Source organism: Theobroma cacao, chromosome 6 (genome assembly GCF_000208745.1).
Source record: "Theobroma cacao cultivar B97-61/B2 chromosome 6, Criollo_cocoa_genome_V2, whole genome shotgun sequence".
Taxonomy (NCBI): Eukaryota; Viridiplantae; Streptophyta; class Magnoliopsida; order Malvales; family Malvaceae; genus Theobroma; species Theobroma cacao.
In genome coordinates, this window is record NC_030855.1 from 10932415 (window position 1) to 10953389 (window position 20975).

The following is a 20975-nucleotide window of genomic DNA, read 5'->3' on the forward strand; positions in this document are numbered from 1 at the left end:
CAAAAAAATCTTCTTGTGCAACATGAAGAGGTTTTTAATAAAATGTCATGTAGCAAATTGTGGGTAGGTTTATTTTCACAAACCTTCACATGAATGAGAGTACGCATAAATGAGAAAGTTTCATTAAAGGCATTTTTGTCCAAAAATCTTATCTCTTAGTTAAAAACAATTAAAATTATGAAAAGAGTTATTTCCCAAAGCACCTTATCTTTGTGCAGGCTAAAAAAAATTTATCCTAAGATAATTATACATGATATATAACATTCATATACTTGTTATATTGACATTAATATATAACATTAACGTAATGTAAATTAACGTTAATGTTGAGTATATTACCTTTAAATATTCATATTTCTTATAATTATATAATTATAATATTAACATTACATATTATTATATTTTATACCTTTAAATTATAATATAAAATATTTGAAAGTAATGAATTTAATCAAATTATAGTAATTAAATATTATGTTAATGTTAAAATAATATTTTATATTCTACCGTGAGAACGTGAGATTAAAGATAAAAATTACATTAACATATAACATAAAATGAATAAAGTTATATATTACACGTTTACTTGTTGACCTGTTTAACAGCACATGCATGCGCATACGCAAGATATCTGTCAACTATATGTATGCACAAAGTTATTCCAAAAGATAACAAAAATTGTAAGCCAAAAAATAATGAACGAATATCAACTGCAGGACCCTCCGTTCAAGTTAAACTTCCCATGCTTAAGCATCAACACTTCTCTTGTCCGACAGGATCCTTCCAACTCCTCTGCCAATAGATTGGCCACTCTTACTGCCGCTACCTCCAGATACTCTAGGAACAGAACGCTGCATGATCCGAATGGGAATTCCGCCCAAATCAAAGTCTTCCTTCAAGGACTTTGTTAGAAACTTCACATATGTATCCGAGAGCATGGTCTTTCCACTCAAAAAGGCAACAAAAGTAGGAGGCCTAGCTTTCACCTGGGTGAAGTACTTGATCTTGGTTTGTGCACCCTGGTCTTTCCAAGAATGCCTGCTCATAACCTGATCACCAAGAGAGAAGGATGGAAACAGGCAGATCCACAAAGTTCAATTACTAATTACACTTTCAGGGCTTTAAGATATCAAAGTGAAGATATTGGCCACAGACCTTACGCAACCAACGGTTAAGACGAGCTGTGGACAACCTTAAACACCACTTATCATATGTATCAATAACTTGGCGCATAACAGCTGTACGTCCCCTGCCCTTAATTGCTGAAATGAATATAACCGGTATACCAGTCACCTGTAGGCAAGGCCATGACAATGTCCAATCATCCAATGGCACACATTATGATTTTTAATATTAACCACATTAATAAAAGGTGTTTAAATGCATCTATAGAAGATCATCATAGAATGCTTCTATTCTAACTAGCTCCCTGTGACCTCACTTAACGCTCTCTTTTTTTTAACGACAGGTGACAAAAATCCTATACTGAACTGTCAAATGTACATTTTCCTATCCGCGCACTATTCTGCAGCAAATGTTTCTACAATGAACTCTGAAAATCTAAACAAGCATAACTTGTCAGATTGATCAATTGCAAGCATAACTTGTCAGATTAATCAATTGCAATAATAATGTCTTTCATGCTTCTGCCAAATGTTATAACAATTCAGACTTAATTCAATTCCGAGTCATAATTACCACACGAAACAAGCATTTGGCTTATTCATGCCAGTAGAATCATTAATCATTACCACTACCCCATCGCAGCAGAAGTCAAAGGGTTTACTAGCCAGGTTGACAATATATGCACATAACATCAACTTTTGCACTGATTCCATCATTATCTATACACTAAAGGACCTTCTAAAGTAAAAATACCTTTATTTCACTTCCCTTAAAGAAATTAAAATATTTAAATGAACACAATTTACTCCAAGGAGTAGACAATGAAAACTATTCTTTAAATATTATCCAAATAAAAAATAAAGATTAAGAAGCTGATAAACCTGGGGCATAACCATCTGAATTTCTTGAGGAACAGCTTCCACGACCTTTTTATATAATGTAGAATTTCTTTTCCCCTTTAGAAGATCCATCTTGTTCACAATTACAACCAGACCACGACCTTCTTCCACTGCTCGTCTTGCTATAACTACTTCTGCATGTGTCATGCTACGCCTAGCTTTTGCAATCTGATCATCCCATGGACATAGCAACCAGAAGTATTAGATGTATAGAATAGCTCTCCCCACTGTCATAATATTTAAAGTGCATGTGTTCCATACCAGCAAAATTTTAAGCTACCATTATCACATAGATCTACTATTTTTTGTATATTCAGAATGAAGAGGAACAAAAAAAGAGAACAAAATAGCAAAAACAATTCTCAAATTATAGGAACTCTGCAGCACTCAATTCTCAAGATCTGACAATATCTCAACACAGTCTATAAATAACATAGATATTTATAGACTGCTTACTAACAACTTCATAAGTAAAAAAGATTGTTATACATAGTTAAATATCCTAAAATAGATATATAAAATTACAACTAACAATATAAATCCATAATAATATAATTCTTGCATTTGAAACATTCCTCTCCTTCATCATCAAACCATTACAAGGTTCACAGATTGACCAAGGCAGGAGGTCCCAAAGACTACCCACTATTCCCCTTTATTTAAGCAGTCAGACAGCCTCCAACACAAAGAAAATCTACAGCTTGCAAATAATGAAGCACCCTTTCTCTCCATCATGCCAGAAAAGATAGACCTCCCAAGACAAAATCATTTTAAAGATGTGAGACAATCTAATGTATGACAAACCTCTTCAGCATCGAGAACCAAAGCAACTACATGAGCCCTCATCAGATTTTTTCTTGATTGCATAACACTCAATGAAGCTGGTCCTTTCTGCCGATCAGCTCTTTGCAACCAACCAGCAGTATCAACCTGAGAAATAAACCACAGCAAAATCAAATAATAAATGCTTGATTAAAGATAGTTTCACCCAGAGACTTAGATCAAACAACTGCAAACAGAATTAAAGCACATAGTATCAGTTAATCCTAAATCAAATTGGGTATAGTAGCTCATGTACTACAAAAAACAAGACCCATTAATCTGCCTTCTGGCAATTACTAAGAGGTTCATTCTCCACAAAGGGAAAGGGCAATTGGTCCACATGATATGGCATGAGCTAGAAAATAAAAGAAAGGAAAATTTTTGGCCTAGAGGGGACTATAAATTTTGGATTTGGAATGTCATTAAGATAACTGAAGGGAAACTGACCTTATGATAGCTTCCACAAGGACAGTACTCAGGAGAGCTTCAATAATTTAGATAGTAAAAGGAAACAACAGAAATGGAATCAAACATTGACTTTATGAGAGCTTTGATTTTTTTTTTTTTTTACTTTCTGCAGAGAAAAGAAAAAACATCGTTTGGGATTGACAAGTTACAAACCAGTCCAAAAATATCAAGAGACCAGGTAGCTAAAATGTTAGATGCTTTCAATTTACAAAACAGTGCCCAACAGTCATGTGACCAGATAAAGAGTTAAAACAAGCAATTTATCTTGTACCAGATATACAGTTCTTCCTTGATATTGAAACTCTGCTCTCACTGAATCTCTCGTCAAACCAGCTTCAGGACCAACCAGAACACGATCTTCTTGTAACAATATATTTAGTAATGTAGACTTCCCCACATTGGGTCGTCCTACAATAGCTAATTGTAGTGGCAGCTTAGACTCATCAACCTTACAAGAGTCACTGTTTGGCTTGAAGTTTTCATCTTGGCTACTGTTGTCTAGGACAAGCCAAAAGCAAACACAATGAGAAAGAGAAAGAACAGGGAGGGGAGAGAATGACAGCATAAATATTCCAATTACCAAGATTATAACTTGCACTGGTTGCAAAAGAGTTTGAATTAATAGGCTACCTACTGGGTCTCCATATAAACCAAATGCACACACATACACATGACTATTCTTATAAAGTCTTAAGATGTAAATCTTAGAACTGACTAAAGCCTTATCAAGAGCAAGAAGTTTTCTGCACAATGCACAAAATAACTATGAATTAAGGACAAGTATCAACAAAAATGGATGAGTTTTTACAAAAAAGCATCCATAAAAGTTTCTATTGTGCACACATTGCGGGAGGGTAATTTATTTACCGATTCTCTTACTAAGTATGGCATTGACCAGCAAAGTATACTTTCGGCATGGTGGTGATTAGTTTCTGGAACCACTCTATCTTCATGCATTATTTCCATGATATTTTGCTATGTTTTACTTTGGCTCTGCCGTGTGCGTTTTTATGCTCTTGAAATTTTAATTATGGTTACATCTGTGGCATTGTACTCAGACATTATGGATGGCGTTGCTGCTCACCTATAAGGATGGCATTGCAACCCCATACTGTCTTATCAGTAATATATAAAATCCCCACTTTGGCTGAGCAAAAATAAAAATATACATAAAAAGTTTCACAAAAGTGAAGATTCAAAAGCATTTGACATGAAAGAAAAAGAATTGCAGAACAAGAAATTTATTTAACAATATTGGCAACCCAATCTAGTTATGAATTAAGATCATGCACATAAAAATATACTTGTAATGCAGAGAAAGAGAATAAAAATAAACTTCTTTCTAAAGCATCAGCATATCCCCTTTTTAACCAATTCTAATCTGGAACCACTCTATATCATTTCACAAAATTATTAGAAGCCTAATAAATAATATTGAACCGCTTTGCACAACCTATGATATAATTAGCATCCCCCCTCAAATGAATATATTTTTGGGGACATCAGTTAATAATTCCAAAAAACTTACTTCTAGTGGTGAAACTTATTTCATTTGGAACATCAGCCGATAATTCAAAAAAACTTAGTGCTATCTTTAAATTCTATCAAAGACTAGATCTAGCCTCTGAGCCATTTGAATGATATCAACAACTAGATTTGGCCACCGGTGACTTGATCCAGTTAGCTTAATGCTCAATTATTATCATTTGCAACTTTCCCATTGTTGAAAACGCCGTGGCAAAACTGCCAGTACGTACTGTCTCCATTCACACCTTGGACATATTGGGATTTCAGTAAATACACAAGGATAAATTGGTGAAAAAAGTGGCATCTCTATTCCATAAAACCAGAATAGCCATTCTTAGGGGAAGCCTAGAAAAATTATTCTAGGACTTTAGGGAATAAGGGGGGTATGGCAATTCCACATAATAGCCATTCAATAAACCAAACCCGTGCATTACTATTCACCGCAAATGAGTGGATTTGGCACTAGCAGGGGCTAGATATAGTCACCCGCAAGCTGATCTGGTGATTATTCATTAAAACCATCCATCATCAACATCTTTAAACTCTTTAAAAGACTAGATCTAGCCGCCAACAAGTCACTTGAATGCTCTCAGCAGCCAGATTTGGCCACCAGGCAAATTGATCTGGTCAGTCTAATGATCAGTTATTACCACTTGTAACTTTCTCATTGCCAAAAACGACATCGCAAAATTTCCAGTAGATCATCTCTCCCCTCACACCTCAAGCATATTGAGATTTCAATAAATACAAAAGGGTAAAATGGTGAAAAAATGGCATCTCTATTACATAAAACCAGATTAGCCATTCTTAGGGGTGAACCTAGAAAAACTATTCCAAGACTTTAGGGAATAAGGGGGGTATGGCTGTTCCACATAATAGCCATTCCATGAACCAAACCCATGCATTACTATTCACTAAGTGAAAAGGGGAAATGGAATAGCCATTCCCCACAACCAAACATAACATAAATATCTCCTTGTTGACTTCAAATTCACAACTAATATAACGCCAAGCTTGTTTTTACAATCATTATCATTTTGCTATAATTTCATTACCACTTAATGAGTCTATGTTGAACATTTATTCATTATGTCATATTTGACATAGACACTTGCTCATAGAGTTTCATCACATGATCATCAGCCTCTTCAAGAAACAATTTTCGGTTAAAAAATATACTCCTTTTATTTTATCAGATAATACTGCAATGCCTAAATATGCTTTCTCCACGATAGCATAGAATAAGTATAATGTAATCTTTCTATAATGTATCTAAAATTATTCAAAAAAAACAAGTGTACTAGCATGCTGCAACTTAAGCAATGATGTAGCTCAAAAATTTTCAATTGTGTCATAAACCAACTCACTTTTTATAAGCAAAATTCTTTTATTCATTGTATTATTAAAGAAAAATTTACGTTGAATCCAAAAGATACAATATAAAAATAAAAATGAGTATATTATCTTATTACTTAAGAAAAATTACTACAATGAGATATTATAATGCAGTGCGGAAGTGGAAACAGTGAAAAAAAATGCAAAACAGTAAAAGAAAATCAAAACAAAGGTTAAACTTTTAAAATCAAAGTAGGAACAAGATAATCAGGGTTTAGGGTGGTAGAACTTCTGACAAAAGATAATCCAAAATAATATGGCTGCCCAATGTTTCTAAACAACTATTTATACTGAGAGCAGCTTTTAATCCTAGCCCTTGGATACACATAAACCCCATCTAATCCTGGTCATTCAAACTCATTAAGGCATCACATGTTTGTCACATGACCACTTAATAGAATAAAAACATAATTACTAGCTAATAACTATATTAAACAGTAAATAAAGGAAATATATCAAGATAAATAATTGGATAAATTCTAGAATGCTCCTGCTCAAGCTCCTTGAGTTGACAAAAGGCCTCCTCATTAATGAGAAGTTTGGCAGCTTTAGCATAGATTTCTGGATCAATCCTTTTTAGTTCACCATTTACAATCCAAGTACTCTCATTAGCTAGCTTACTCATATCCTCCATAATACAGTTGAAGCAAAGATCACATGAGTACTGAACTTTTAGTTCTTCAAAACCAGTAACTTGATTGCTCATTATTATTTCCAGTAGCCTCCCATCTTTACTATAAACATCTTCAATTTCAACAAGTGCCTTTGTCATCAAATAACTTCTCGAAATTTGGTAGTAATAGAACCAGTGTCTGTCATCAAAACTCAATCTGTTCAATAGCTCTTTGTGCAGAATTTTGACACTTAAAGCTGTCCCTTTTCCAGCATTCAGTGATACAGCTTATAATGGAACTGAAATTCCATGTGTACCATTTATAGAAGGAAGCTAACTCATAAAAACGTTGAACTTCTTTTTGATTGGTTTTGGTGTTGGCCATGCTCTAATGGCATACACCTTCTCCCCGATCCAGTTTAAATCTATCTGCCTAAGACAATAAATCACAAAAACAGAATCACATAACACAAGAAAGAGCACTCAGTCAATTTGAATGATTGTATTTATAGCAATAGAGAGATGAAATAGCATCACTAACTATCCATTGAACCCATCTGGTGTCTTGTGCGTTGTTTTCCCATCCCATCCAAACTCTTGGTAAGCAACTGTTCAACCTGTTTTTGCATCTCAGCTCACTCCATGGAGGCATTCTATAAAACTAGCATATTAGGTAACAAATCACCCAAACCAAATCAATAGCATGTTGGTCACTACTTATTGGTGTTAAAACAGATGGCAATTCCTCATTAAACACACCTTTAAGTTCTTTTAACAACTGCCAAACTTCAAAAGGATGCTTTGGTATTTCACCTACAAGTAATCTTGCACAAACTGGCTAACTAAAACATAAACAATTGCACTTCCTCTACTCTCTGATTCAAAATTCCCCATTGACACTGACTCTCCTTGAATTGGATAAACATCAACTTCCCCATTGTCTTCATCATACTCATCATAAAGGGGTTGTGATTCCTCATCTTCATTCTAATCATCATCACATACTGGTTGAAATTCCTCCTCTCCGCCCTCTTCACATTATGCCTTTAAATTATCAATAGCAGAACTGCATTGTACTAAGTAAGTTGCTACTTTCTTCCCTTAGAAGTCATCAACCTTTATCATAACTCCACACACATTCAAGGCTAGAGCATGTAATAACTGCTCTCCCAATTCACCATGGACAGCAAGAATTGCTGGTCCAACATCATAAAAAGGGCTTTCATCCTCTCCATATTCAATTTCATCCTCAAGACACCCTCCAATAAATCCAAAGAGTCAAGGTTGCCGTCTAGACTCTCCAAATAGGGTCCCATTGATTCCTGTCACTGTAAATCTTGCACAGCCCATGACAAATCTTCAATCATACTCCTCATGATGTAGCCGAAAGGTTTAGGGCAATTAGAACTCAACAATTAAGGCTAGAATAGGACTGATTGTATTGGAACAATAGAAAGATAATTGAGTTTTCAAATAAACCTCTTCAATAAATATTCAAAATAACAAAAGATGATAATAATGATTTTCTATCTAAGATCACCTATTTATAATAGCTAAAATAAATCCTAATCAAATAGTAATCTTAATCCTAAATAAAGACTTAAAGTACTAAAATTCTAATAAAGATAGGAAAAGAATGTTAAACTAAACAAAATAAAATCCTAAGCTAACGAAAATACTAAATAAAATAAAATTCTTGATGCACCTGCATCAGTCCCCTCGGGTTAGAAAAACTCAGCTCCGACGAGTAGGCCTTAATACACTCCTCATAGATGTCTGGATTTAATTGTTTCAATTCCTTTTCATTGCTATCTTCAGCTTCAAAATTTTCAACAGATAGATACCCAACAATTTTGCTGCTTGTGGGGCTTGAAGTTGCTGATTTATTAATCTCTTCTTTAAGAGGATATAAAGTATATCTCTTGTTATCCTTGTAGAAAGAATAGGTATTTGGTTTCGTCTTATATTCCATATCGTAATCATACAATTAAGGTCTACCAACAAGAATATGACCAACATCCATTGGCACAACATCACATAAGATCTCATCATCTAAGTTACCTCCCATAGTGAATTTCACCAAACATTGAGTAGTTACTAATATTTCATGTCCTTTCTTTATCCACCTAATCTTATACGGATGAGGATGTTTGCTTGTAGGAAGCTTCAATTTGTCTACTGCCTCTTTTGAAATAATATTTTGCACGCTTCCTCCATCAATAATAAGATCACACTTTACCCTCACAAACAACGTGGGTGCGAAAAATACTTTGCCTCTTCCAATCTTCTTCTTCCTCATTGATTGTTGCAGTCATCACTCTTCGTACCACCAAGGACTCACCTAGTACAAGATACACATCAATTTCCTCTATTTTCTCATCATATTTATCATAAATAGGTTCTAATTCCTCCCTAAATTCTACTAAGTTCACCCTTCTTTGTGGGCAAGCAAAAGAAGTGTGTCCCTTCTCCCCACAAGTAAAACATCGAATATGGGAATTACTACCTCTTTTATTTGTGATAGAACTAGAACTGTTTTGTCCACCATAAGGCATTATACTCTTGCCTTTATCGTTCTTTTCAACATTGGTTGGACTTTCATTGGTTGTGGTTACCTCTTGATAATTTTGTTGAGATGTTTGGTAATCTTGTCTTGCTCTAGAATCGTTTTGCCAATCAGTACCATATAAGGGCTTTCTGCTCAAATCCTTATAAGATAGTAAGATCGTTTGCTCTGATACCACTTGATGTAGCCGAAAAGTTTAGAGCAATTAGAACTCAACAATTAGGGCTAGAATAAGGTTGATTGTGTTGGAAAAATAGAAAGATATTTGGGTTTTCAAAGAAACCTCTTGAATTAATATTCAAAATAACAAAAGATGATAATAATAATTTTCTATCTAAGATCACCTATTTATAATAGCTAAGATAAATACTAATCAAATAGTAATCCTAATCTTAAATAAATATTTAAAAGTACTAAAATTCTAATAAAGATAGGAAAAAAATGTTAAACTAAACAAAATAAAAAAAATAAAATCCTAAGCTAACGAAAATACTAAATAAAATAAAATTCTTAATGCGCCTGCATCACCTCAACTCAGCCAATTCTAGTTGTTAAGCTTGATTTCCTCCTCCACATCCCCTACCATTATCAGCCATGGTTTATATGATAAACCCTAGTTCTTTAGGATCTGTTCACCTTGTTACCACTTTGATATAGTGCGAAGGTAGAAACAATAAAAACAAAAACAAAAACAGTGAAAGAAAACCAGAACGAAGGCTAAAATTAATGTAAAATTGAAGTTGACACAAGATAACTAGGGTTTACAATTGTAGAGCTTGTCACAGAAAATAATCCAAAATAATACGACCGCCTAATGTGTCTAAAGGACTATTTATACTATGGTTACAACAATTTTTATTCCTAGCCCTTGGATACACATAATCCCCATCTAATCATAGCCATTCAAACTCATTAAGAGATCACATGCTAGTCACATGACTACTGATTATTGTTAGTTAAAATGCCACTTATCATTCTATACTGTGGCACTGATATGACATGCTGACATGTCATAATGGATGATGACATAACATGTTGATTTGGCATGATTTTTCACCCTCCACATCAGCACCATATCGACACCACATGGGCACAAAATGATAAATGGTATTTTGACTGATAGCCTTCAATCAACTATTAATCATGAGGGCCTATTTGATTCAAAATAAAAAAATAAAGACTTGATTAAACACAATAAAAGAATAAGGACTCATTTGAATTTTTATGAATAGTTAAAGGGCTTTTTCTACCATTGTGCCAAATAAAAGCATACTTACTACCTTATAATTATAGTAAAATAGTAAATATAAACGAAAACATATCAAGATAAGCAATTAGATAAATTTTAGAATGCTCTTGCATCATAGTATCTCGTGCCTACAATATACTCATCCTTGAATTTCAATGAGTTAAGCTGGGTTTCATTTGGTTATTACTTTCGTTATTTACATTTTGCTTCTTAAAGTGTTAAATACATGGGTAAAAATAAGTTTTGAAAAAGTAAAATATATATATATATATATATGTTGATCTTTGTGAATACAACCTCATGCTTGTACTTTATAGAGAACAACTATATTTAAATGTATAACACATTTCACATTTTAATTAAATGCTTTTTAAAGTATCGCCATATCGATAATACATATATAAAGACCTTTTAAACTGAAAGCTACATATTGCTTATTTTCATTAAAAATGGATTAAACATCAACCTATTTGACACCTTCTCTTCAGGTTTTTATTTAATTTTAGTGGGGTCAATATACTACAAATTTTACTAAACACACACACACTTACTTTTTCTAGAGTTCAGCAAGGTCAATTGACCCCACTCAAGTATATGTAGCTATGCCCCTAAACTGGAGTGCCTTCAAAACAATTGTACAAAATATCAAGGCTATGATCCACTTATTCCTAGAAGTCTGCCATAGTTAACATAAGAAAATACATATACTGGAGCCATGGAGAAGCTACATCTATATGCACTCAACAGTATGCTTGGATGTGAAATCTAACCTAAGTTTAACAAATCTCAAATACTAATTACAGCACAAGAACAGGTACCTTGATCATGCACGACTACGCATTTAAAAATAACATTAGTGCTTACCATCTAAAACTCTGACCATATAATCCTCAAATATTGGCCGAAGAGCTTCATAAAGTGCCACCATACCCAGCCCAGTCTCAGCAGATATAGCAATGGGTTCACCAAATCCTAATATCTGGGCTTCCATAGCAGCTTCAGCAAAAGAGTCTATATCATAATGAAGTGATTCAGATTTATTCATCGCAACTATAGGATTGACTCCTGGTGCGTGCCTGCGCAACCACTTTCCAACCTCCTTATCCAAGGGATGTAGTCCAGTTCTAGACTCAAGAAAGTGGCAAGAAATAAATTAGAATTTGCACACAGGGCAGAAAAAAGGAACCCAGAAAACAGTGGCCCAAGACAGTTTTCACCAGAATGATACAGAGAAGATAGAAGTGCACAGCAGCAAAACCAAGATTTCGATTGAAACATGTCAAGGAAATTGATGTGATATGATATAATGAGTCCTGTCAAATTTAAATATAAATATTACAAAAATTTCTCAAATATTAATATTAATTAAGTTGATTTACAATATTACACTAAATAAAATGTGGTTAAATAAGGGAAGAAATATGCAGTATCTAAATTCATAAGCATCCAAATGACTTAAATCTCTATTTCCATAAATCCAGAAGTTCATCCTGCATGCATAGACACATTTTACATTTCGTTTTTTCATTTTTCTATCTTCGTAAATAAAGAAATTATATTTCTTCATTTTTTTACTTCTGTTTTTTTCACAGAATCACAATTGTCTTGAATTAATCAAATAAATTAACAGAACAAAAATTATTGCAACGATGAAGACTGCAAACTCTTGTTTCCAAAGTTCTCTCTTGGTCTTTAAAATAAAATAAAATTAAAGTTCTCCCCTGGTTTGTAAACAAAAAACAATAGATTTTCTTTTCCTTTTCTCTTTTCGGTTAAAAAGTTATGAAAATGAGTATTATGTGCTAAACTATTAAAGAAGAATCTTTTTTGAGAAAACTTTTGGACTGAAATTTGTGTATGAGTTGTGTGTGTGTGCATGCGTGTGAGAGAGAGAAAGAGAGAATAGAAAAATTACAAAATTTTACACAAAACAATGATATATCACATCACTTCTGATTAAGTTAAAAATCAAATGGGAGACGTTATCAACTGAGAACCAGAAACAAATTTTGCCCAGCCAAATCATAAATGCTAATTTTCGTCTTCACAAGACAAGAGAAGCCAGACAAATATTCCCCTTCAAACTCCTGACAGTAACATAAAATCGGCAAGAAAAATGTCCTATGATGCAGTCATTTTCATTAAAAATCTCCATATATGGATCCTATGCTGAAAGTTAACAAAATTTACCTATTATTCACCCAACATCAAAATTTACCTATTATTCACCCAACATCAAATGTGATTTATGTGTCTCCTCTGCATGTTAAAACCCATTAAATTCCACAGTTTTAAAGCTTTCAAATTCATTCCATAGTTGTGCTCCCATTGCATTATGCATATGTTGTGTTTTTTGCTAGTTGCATCAATTCAATTTAGAGAATTTTAACTCTCTCAAATATATGTTTTAAACTCTAGGCTATATAAATGAAGCATTAAGTTATCTTACAAATCCCATATTTGTCACGTTTGTTGTAGGAGAATAAGGACTCAACCATTTTTTAATTTCTTTGGATACATCATAAGTAAATACTTAATTCATGTACAAGAAGGTGATCAACATTGAAAAACTGACCTGACATCAATTAGGAAAATTGCAAATTGAGATCTAGCTAGCACATTTGCAGTCATGCCAGCTGTTCTACTAAGAATTGATCCTGAAGAGGCTTCAGTTTCCAAGCCAGCAGAATCCAACACCCTAAACCGAAGATCCCCCAATTTAGCAAGCCCTTCTCTTATGTCTCTAGTGACATGATCATCAGGTGTGTTGTACACAAGGGCCTCTCTCCTCCTAATCAAACTAAAAAATATTTGACCGAAAATAAATAAAACTGACAGTAGGGAATATAGGATTTGCCTGTGGTGCATTCAAAAAGGACATGAAATGGAGAGGGGCGCTTACTAACCGGTTAAACAAGGCAGACTTCCCTACATTGGGGCGACCAACGATCATGACAGTGGGAAGCAGATTGATGTCAATTTTGGTGAAATCAATATGTTTTTTGGAGACAAAAGCAGCCTCTTTTGTATTCTTGGAATGAAGCTGCGATTTCTCCAACTTGGCACACGCGTCATCCCCAGAGACAGAGAGCGTGCAAAATCTCATAGTGGCTTGCATCGAACTCCTAAAGCTGTTACGCAGATGAGCAATTCCATGACTCTTGAAAAGGATAGCATCAACAAATGATCCTGAGAAAGACAGTCAAAAGCTCACTGACTGAAAAAATTAATGAACAGAATAATCTATCTAGAAAAATATAAACAAAACCTGACTGACCGAAAGTTGAAACGATGGGGTGAGCAGAACTGGTGGTGCCCCTGTAAGTGGCGGTCCTACGCAGCAGAGTGAAAACCAAATGCCGCCTCTTGTGGGCAGAAAGGTAATGAGACATATCACTCAATGATTTTCTTTTTCTTATTTTAAATTTCAGCAAGTCATCACTGAGCAGAGAGTGCTTTGTATTGGTGATATGCAGATTTTGAAGAGTGGGAAAGAGGGAAGCAGGCAAACAGCACGACAGCAGAGTAGCGGTGAGCCGGCGAGGGAGAGAATACACAAAGGCTTAGAGCTTTTGGTGGAGATAGAAGCGAAATCCTTCCAGTAGCGGGCTCTCTCGGCACCCGACCTGGACAAAGAATCAGCCCGTAGTGCCTGTATGTTCAAGTATGGTCGGATTGAGGCGAAAGGAGGGAAAGGAGGGAAGGGACAGGAAAGGGGAAACATGTATCGAAGTTTTTATATAAAATAAGAAAAAGGAGAACTAAAACAAAACTTTAAAAAATAAAAAATATATTGAGTTTCTTAAAGTGGAATGTACTCCATTTGCCCTAAAAAAGTTATTATTATTTGACTTCTCATGGTATGTTTTATTAAATTTACACCTCCTAAATACCTTTGTTAGGGAGGATTTGGATTTTTGTTAAGGGTGACCTGAATTGGGAAGGTCCACGTACAATCTCTTCATTCTTGGTTCGAGTCTATCCACTACTAATTTTGGTCCAAAATGATAAAATAAGGTCAAGGAAAGTTGGGTCCAACCAGAAAAGGGAGAGCTTAAGGTTTCGAGTTGTCGGTGGTGGAGGAAGATTGCAAAAGAGAAAAGAATGCAACCTCTCCAAGCCCTTATTTTTATATATGGCCGAAATAGTATATCAAGTGGAGAAGACATCACGTGAGTTACTTTATTGTTGAAAAAATAAATACAAAACTTGGAAAATATTGGAAGGTAGGTGGCATTTGATATTTTACAAAGAATGTGATTGTTGAAAAAATGATTATTGAAAAGAAAATTTTGTAAGATTTGGTATAATATGGGAAAATGATAATTGTCAAAATTATGATTGCTAGAAAAATTACATTTGTATTATTTGATTTGAAAATATAATATAAATTTATAAAATTACCTTTATATATGAAAATATAAAGTTGAATACTTACATTCTTTTTAATACAAATTTTTAAGTTTACATTTCTCTTATTAAAATTTATTAAAGTAAAAAAAATATAAAATTAGTTTTCAAAATGGTGAATCAAAATATAAGAAATAAAGAAATAAAAACACCAAATAAAAGAAGAAAGGCAATGAAATCCTAGGGGTGTTGAAATTGGATTGTTGTTGGATTTTTTCTTTTTATTGATTTACTTTGTTTTGCCTTTGGCAAAGTAAAAATTACTCAATAAGCTATGGCCCTACAAAGTAAAAAGATCAATCCTCGTTCTAAGCACACCACAAAGTGCCTTGAGCTAGAAAGAGAAGAATAGAGATGAGATTGACATTTACAAAGCTCTTTAGTAGATTTTTTTCCAAGAACGAGGTGCCTATTTTGATGGTGGGTTTTTATGCTACTAGTAAAACCACTATTTTTTACAAACTTAAGCTCATTGAAAAAAAAAAAAACTATGACCACTGGTATGAAATTCATTTTTAGAAGAATAATAAGAAAAAGGGTCAGATTATGGTGAGGACAATTTGGAGAAAAAAATTATAACTTGATCTTCACGAAGGAAAAGTTACTTTCCTCCCATGAGAGAAGGGAATGATATTCCCTTTGCTCACTACAATCACTTTACAATGAGAAGACTTTCTCTTGTCTTTTTTACAAACCAAACACTATAAGTACATTACAACCAATTAAAATGTAGGGAATCTTCCCTACTTACACCATACTAAATGCCCCCATAGAATTATAGAGGGATGTGGGAAAAGAAAAATGAATTATTGTTGTGGAACTCCTAATTTTAGTACAAGAATAAAACGGTAATTTTCTTAGTGAACCTAGTAAATATATTTCACCCAAATATTTTTAAAAGATTATTCTTTGAAAACACATTTTCATTAGTTATTAAATCTATTTGAAAGAAAGTAGAGAAAGAAAAATTTAAAAAAAAAATAGTATAATACAAATTAAGGGCAACATAGTCATCATTGCATTTAACACTTTATTAAAGTGTTGCCTAATTGTCTCACCCAGCCTTCTAAAATTTTGCCTAATAACTCGACTTTTAAGATGATGAACAATAATATATAAGAACATTGCTACTAGTTCATCTATAAGTACGTTCCTTGTTGATTTCAACCCTTTAATATTTTCTAACATCTCACATAGTTTAAAAAAGGTGCATCTATTCATTTTAACTTGTGAAATACACGAAAAACCATTATCATGCACAAGTTGCATCACATACTCTCGATTTGCATAAAAATAGAAGTTATAAGATCTCACTCTTCACCTACAATTTCGTAAAACACAAATGAATGCCAACATAAACCAAAACCAAGTGTCACGACCCGGAACCTCCCTCAGGCCCATGACAATCGCCGCGATGTCCCGATTGACACTTATTATCCAGAATGCCAACCGGAACCCCGCAAGGCTTACATATCAGTTTCTTTCCTTTTCTGTGAGCAATCATTGTTAAATATCGAGTTTTTAGAGAATATATACTATTTTAGATCAAAAACAATCAAAATAAAATTTTCGCCACATAAGGGTATTTTGGTCATTTTTTTCTCAAAAATTTTGAAACTGGCAAAATGTAATATACAAGTACAAAACACATAATTCATATTCAAAATAAGTTTAAAAGTCTAAAATCTTCATTTAAAANTTAAATTTCATCATACAATTCCTATTTGAACTAGTTCGAGGTTAAATCAATTTAAGTGTAACCGTTAGGTACAATATCGGGTTTTGTCTATTCTTCGGTGCTTTTCTAGCGTAATAACATGCTACTTAATGCATGTATGTCATGACATGTATTTATAGGGTCGGGTTTTACACCAAGAAACAACAACACATATTTCCAAGAACACTATCAACATAACTACAATATTTTTTCTCCTATTTAAATTTCTACGCAAACCCAAATGAGCCATGGCTGCAAAAATTAGATTTTCATATCCATGATTTATGTTGTTAAGAAAAAAACAATAAAAATAAACATAAAATAAATTTTTATTAGACCGAGTTAATAAATATTTATTCAAAAGTAAAACCACAAAATCACAACAATAATAATCAACACATCGCTATAGAAAACCAAATAGAAATAAAAAAGAAGGAAAATGGTATCTTCAGACTTGATAGAATATGTCATCAGGTGGCCTACTTTGGGATAAGCTAATTTCATTGCCTAGCTTGGTCAGCATGAAGTCTTCGGCCTTGTAATCATTTTGGGCAAACTTTTGTTCACAACTCCTTTTACACATGCTTGAAAAAATTATGTTCATTCATTGTTTTCGATAATTATTTATAACATCAGCCAATCCCTTTTTTCCATAAAGCAAGTTTGATCTGCACCTATATATTGCAAGATGACATAAATTTTAAGCTCAAAGTCATTAATCCTACCCGTTGTTGACCTGCACTTATTATAGAATTAGAAATAGAAAGCTTTGACTTTCCTATCACTTGACTGAGCAAAGCTCAACACGTAGTCGAATATTGTAGTATTACTATACAATAATTTTGTATTGATATTTTCACTCCGCATCTATTTGTATTCAAAATTTATAATTCTAGTATATTTGGTATATATTAGGCCTAGTTAATAAATATTGAAATATTGTTGGTTTTGCTTTTTTATCTTTTATTTTTTTTGTTTAATTCCTTGCTACCGTCTCCACCTTACTTTTCATCTTGAAATCCAGAATTAAAATGAATGAAGAAAAATAATATAATCTAAAATTATCCACCTTCCGAACAGAACAAAGATTTACATCATCAAGTAGCCACATCTTCTATCCAAAGTCTCAAACTAGTCTAATAAGGTAAAGAAAGTTCATAAATAATCCTAATTGATGAAAACCATTTAAGCTTTGCAAGCACACTACCCCAAAGTTTTTTTGAAGGTCAAAAATATAAATTTAACACTACTCATGTTGATTGTAATACATAACCAAAACATAAAAATGTAACACCATAGAACAATTCTCAAGTCATCATAAAAAGCATCTAAAAAAGACTTTACATGATAAATAGGTGATAGCACCCAAGAAGCAATTATAACCAAAATATATAAAGAGATAGAAAACAAAACCAAATTGTAGCAAAAAATATGCTACACATACAAAAAACAACCAAGCTAGAATAGTGAGAAAAAAACCATACTCACCAAAGACGAAAAAATTGATAGTGGAAAAATGAATGGTAGTGGGAACGTGTTGCATTGGGGAAGAGAAAAACAAAAAATGATTAACCTAAAATTATTCAAAAAAAAAAGTACCCTAACTAGAAGAGAGAGACAATGAACAACTCACTGAATATAGGGAAATCGACAATGAAAAAATGGAAAGTAATAGAGAGGCGAGACAGTAGATGGCTGTTTACAAAGAAAAGGAGTCTTGAAGAGAAAGAAACTCACGATGGTTGGTTTAGGTGTGGCTCTAGGTTAGGTATTATATAGTAAAGTAATTTTTTATATTGTTAAGGGATATTTATGTTTAATTAATTTTTAAGTCTATTCCTAGCCCTTTGGAATATCTAATACCAAATGGGGCTCAGTTTTGGCAATTTAGAGTCCTCTTCGAATGACCATTCTTCTTCAGAATGGCCATTCCATTGAACCAAATGTAATCTTTGATTGGTGATTGGAATAAAGGGGGAATGAAGTAGCCATTCCCCCCCACCAAGGATGTTGTAAAAGTTTATTTTAAGGATTTCGAGCTAGGGTTAGAAGCTCACTTAGTAAAAACTTGGTGCAAGTTTTTAATTCCACTAGTTTTAGTGAAGTTGAGTTAAAATTTTTTAATTGGGAAGATGAAGGTAGTGGATGTATGTGAGGTGGACCAGACCACAATAAATATTAAGTTTGATCCACTTCTCTTAACTTTTTTTTACTTGGTGTTCTATAACCTCAAAAAGTTTTCAAACCTTCCATCTCATTTCTTCCAAACGGTTTTTGTTAACTGATAGGATTTCTTTCAAAAATATTTTTAAGTGTTGCTTACCCTCTTTAGCACTTCTTTTGGGACCAACAAGTGGTATCAGAGCCTAACCCTTGAGTTTAAAGTTTAACATCCTTAAGGTGATATCTAAATGGTTATGCAAAACACCAATATAGTTAAGGAGCAATCCACAAATAGGCCTCCTCTATTTGATGGATTCAATTATCATTATTAGAGCACTAGGATATTTATCTACATTAGAAATGTTAACTATGAAATATGTGATGTAATCACCAATAGTCTTTTCATTCCTACTAGAACCAACTTAATTAAAAATGAAAAAATTCTCAAATCTAGGAAAAAGTGGACTAAAGCATAAATGAGAAAAGTTAATAAACTTCAAAGCCATTAACACTTTTCATTGTGCTTTAACCCTTGTTGAGTTTAACAAAATTTTTGGCTATACCACAACCTAAGAAATTTGGGAAAAACTTAAGATCATCCATGAGAGCACTCCTCAAGTTAAGAAGTCCAAAATCACCCTTCTAAGCCATAATTATGAAATGTTCAAAATAAAACCTGGTGAAGACATAACCACCATGTATGACCAATTCACTAACATAGCCAATAAGCTCAACTAGCTTAGGAATGTGATACCTAAACATAAGTTAGTGAAAAGGTTGCTTAGAAGTTTACCAAAAGTTAAAAACCAAAAATAACTACCATCTAAGAAGCTAAGGACCTCAACAAAATCAACTTTGATAAAATATGTGGTTCACTTCTCACGCATGAGTTGGAAATGAAAAAAGAATAAGAGAAAAAAAGGAAGTTAAGGAGAAAAAGAAAAATTTTGCATTAAAAATGAGCTCACTTGAAGAAAAATTGGAGAGTCTCACAAGTGATGATGATGATGAGCTAGCCATGATAGCTACAAGATTCAAAAAGCTCATGGGTCAAAAAGACAACAGATTAGAAAGAAGAAATCAGAAAAAGTATCAAGGTTCTTCATGGAAGAACAAATACAAAAATGACTTCAACAAAACAAATGAAGTGGTGTGCTTTAAATGCAAAAAACCTAGTCACTTTATATCTAAATGCCCATTACTCAAGGAGGAATCTTCAAAGAAGACTAAAAAGCCAAAGAAGGCAATGGTGGCTACAACTTGGTTTGATAGTGTTTAAAGCCCGACCTTATAAAATACTATTCATGACATACATGTGATGATAGCATGATTGTATGCTAGGAAAGTCCCGAAAAATTTACAAAAGTCGGTATTGTACCTAGAGGTACAACAAAGTTGATTAATCCTCGAACTAGATCAAATAAGAATTTTAAGGTGAGATTAAGATCGTCACAGTCCAAGGATGACTCAAAATGGTAATTTGGAGTTTGAGGATCAATTTGGAGTCGAATCAGAATTTTCACTATCTAGGGGCAAAATGGTCATTTGCCACCTGAGGATAAAATGAGAATTTTGAAAAAGATTTTTTTGACCCCATTTGACTTATTGGAGTATAATTTGACTTATTGGAGTATGATTTGAGGTTTAGAAGTGAAAAAGTTTAATTTAGGTATAATTTGGAGTAAAATGGTAAAATGGTAATTTTGCCACCTTAGGGGCAAAATTGTAATTTTCCACCATCAGGACATTTTTTCCAGCACATGGTTTTCAAATTATTTAACTAAAAAAAATGGACCAATAAGAAAATGCCATGTGTCAAGCTTATGATATTTTATTATTTAACTAAAAAAATCAGCATAAATCAGCCCATTACTCTCCAAATATTCGGCCAAGCAAGGAAGAGAGAGAAAGAGAGGAAGAACAAACCCTAGGTGAGGAATTTCAAGAGAAAAAGTGTGGAAAATCAAGGAAAACAAGTGAAAAAGGTAAGATTTTTCAACTTAAGCTTGAAATCTATTTTC

The 20975-nt window shown here is 33.3% G+C and overlaps 1 protein-coding gene across 1 annotated transcript; it reads right to left on the minus strand.

The window, feature by feature from the left end:
* LOC18595655 (GTPase Der) lies at positions 549-14407 on the minus strand. The gene is made up of 9 exons (XM_018123811.1): positions 13942-14407; positions 13571-13853; positions 13240-13464; positions 11529-11788; positions 3586-3812; positions 2829-2954; positions 2007-2192; positions 1156-1293; positions 549-1049 (listed from the first exon to the last, which is right to left on the minus strand). The coding sequence occupies exons 1-9, from the start codon at positions 14054-14056 to the stop codon at positions 747-749; spliced, it is 1863 nt and encodes a 620-aa protein (XP_017979300.1). The 5' UTR covers positions 14057-14407; the 3' UTR covers positions 549-746.

Coding starts and splice junctions, on each gene's coding strand:
- LOC18595655 (XM_018123811.1), bottom strand. CDS start 14,056: ATGTCTCATTACCTTTCTGCCCACAAGAGGCGGCATTTGGTTTTCACT. Junction 13,465..13,570: donor AAGTCTGCCTTGTTTAACCG/GTTAGTAAGCGC, acceptor AATATTTTTTAG/TTTGATTAGGAGGAGAGAGG. Junction 2,193..2,828: donor TGGTTCTCGATGCTGAAGAG/GTTTGTCATACA, acceptor TGGGATGATCAG/ATTGCAAAAGCTAGGCGTAG.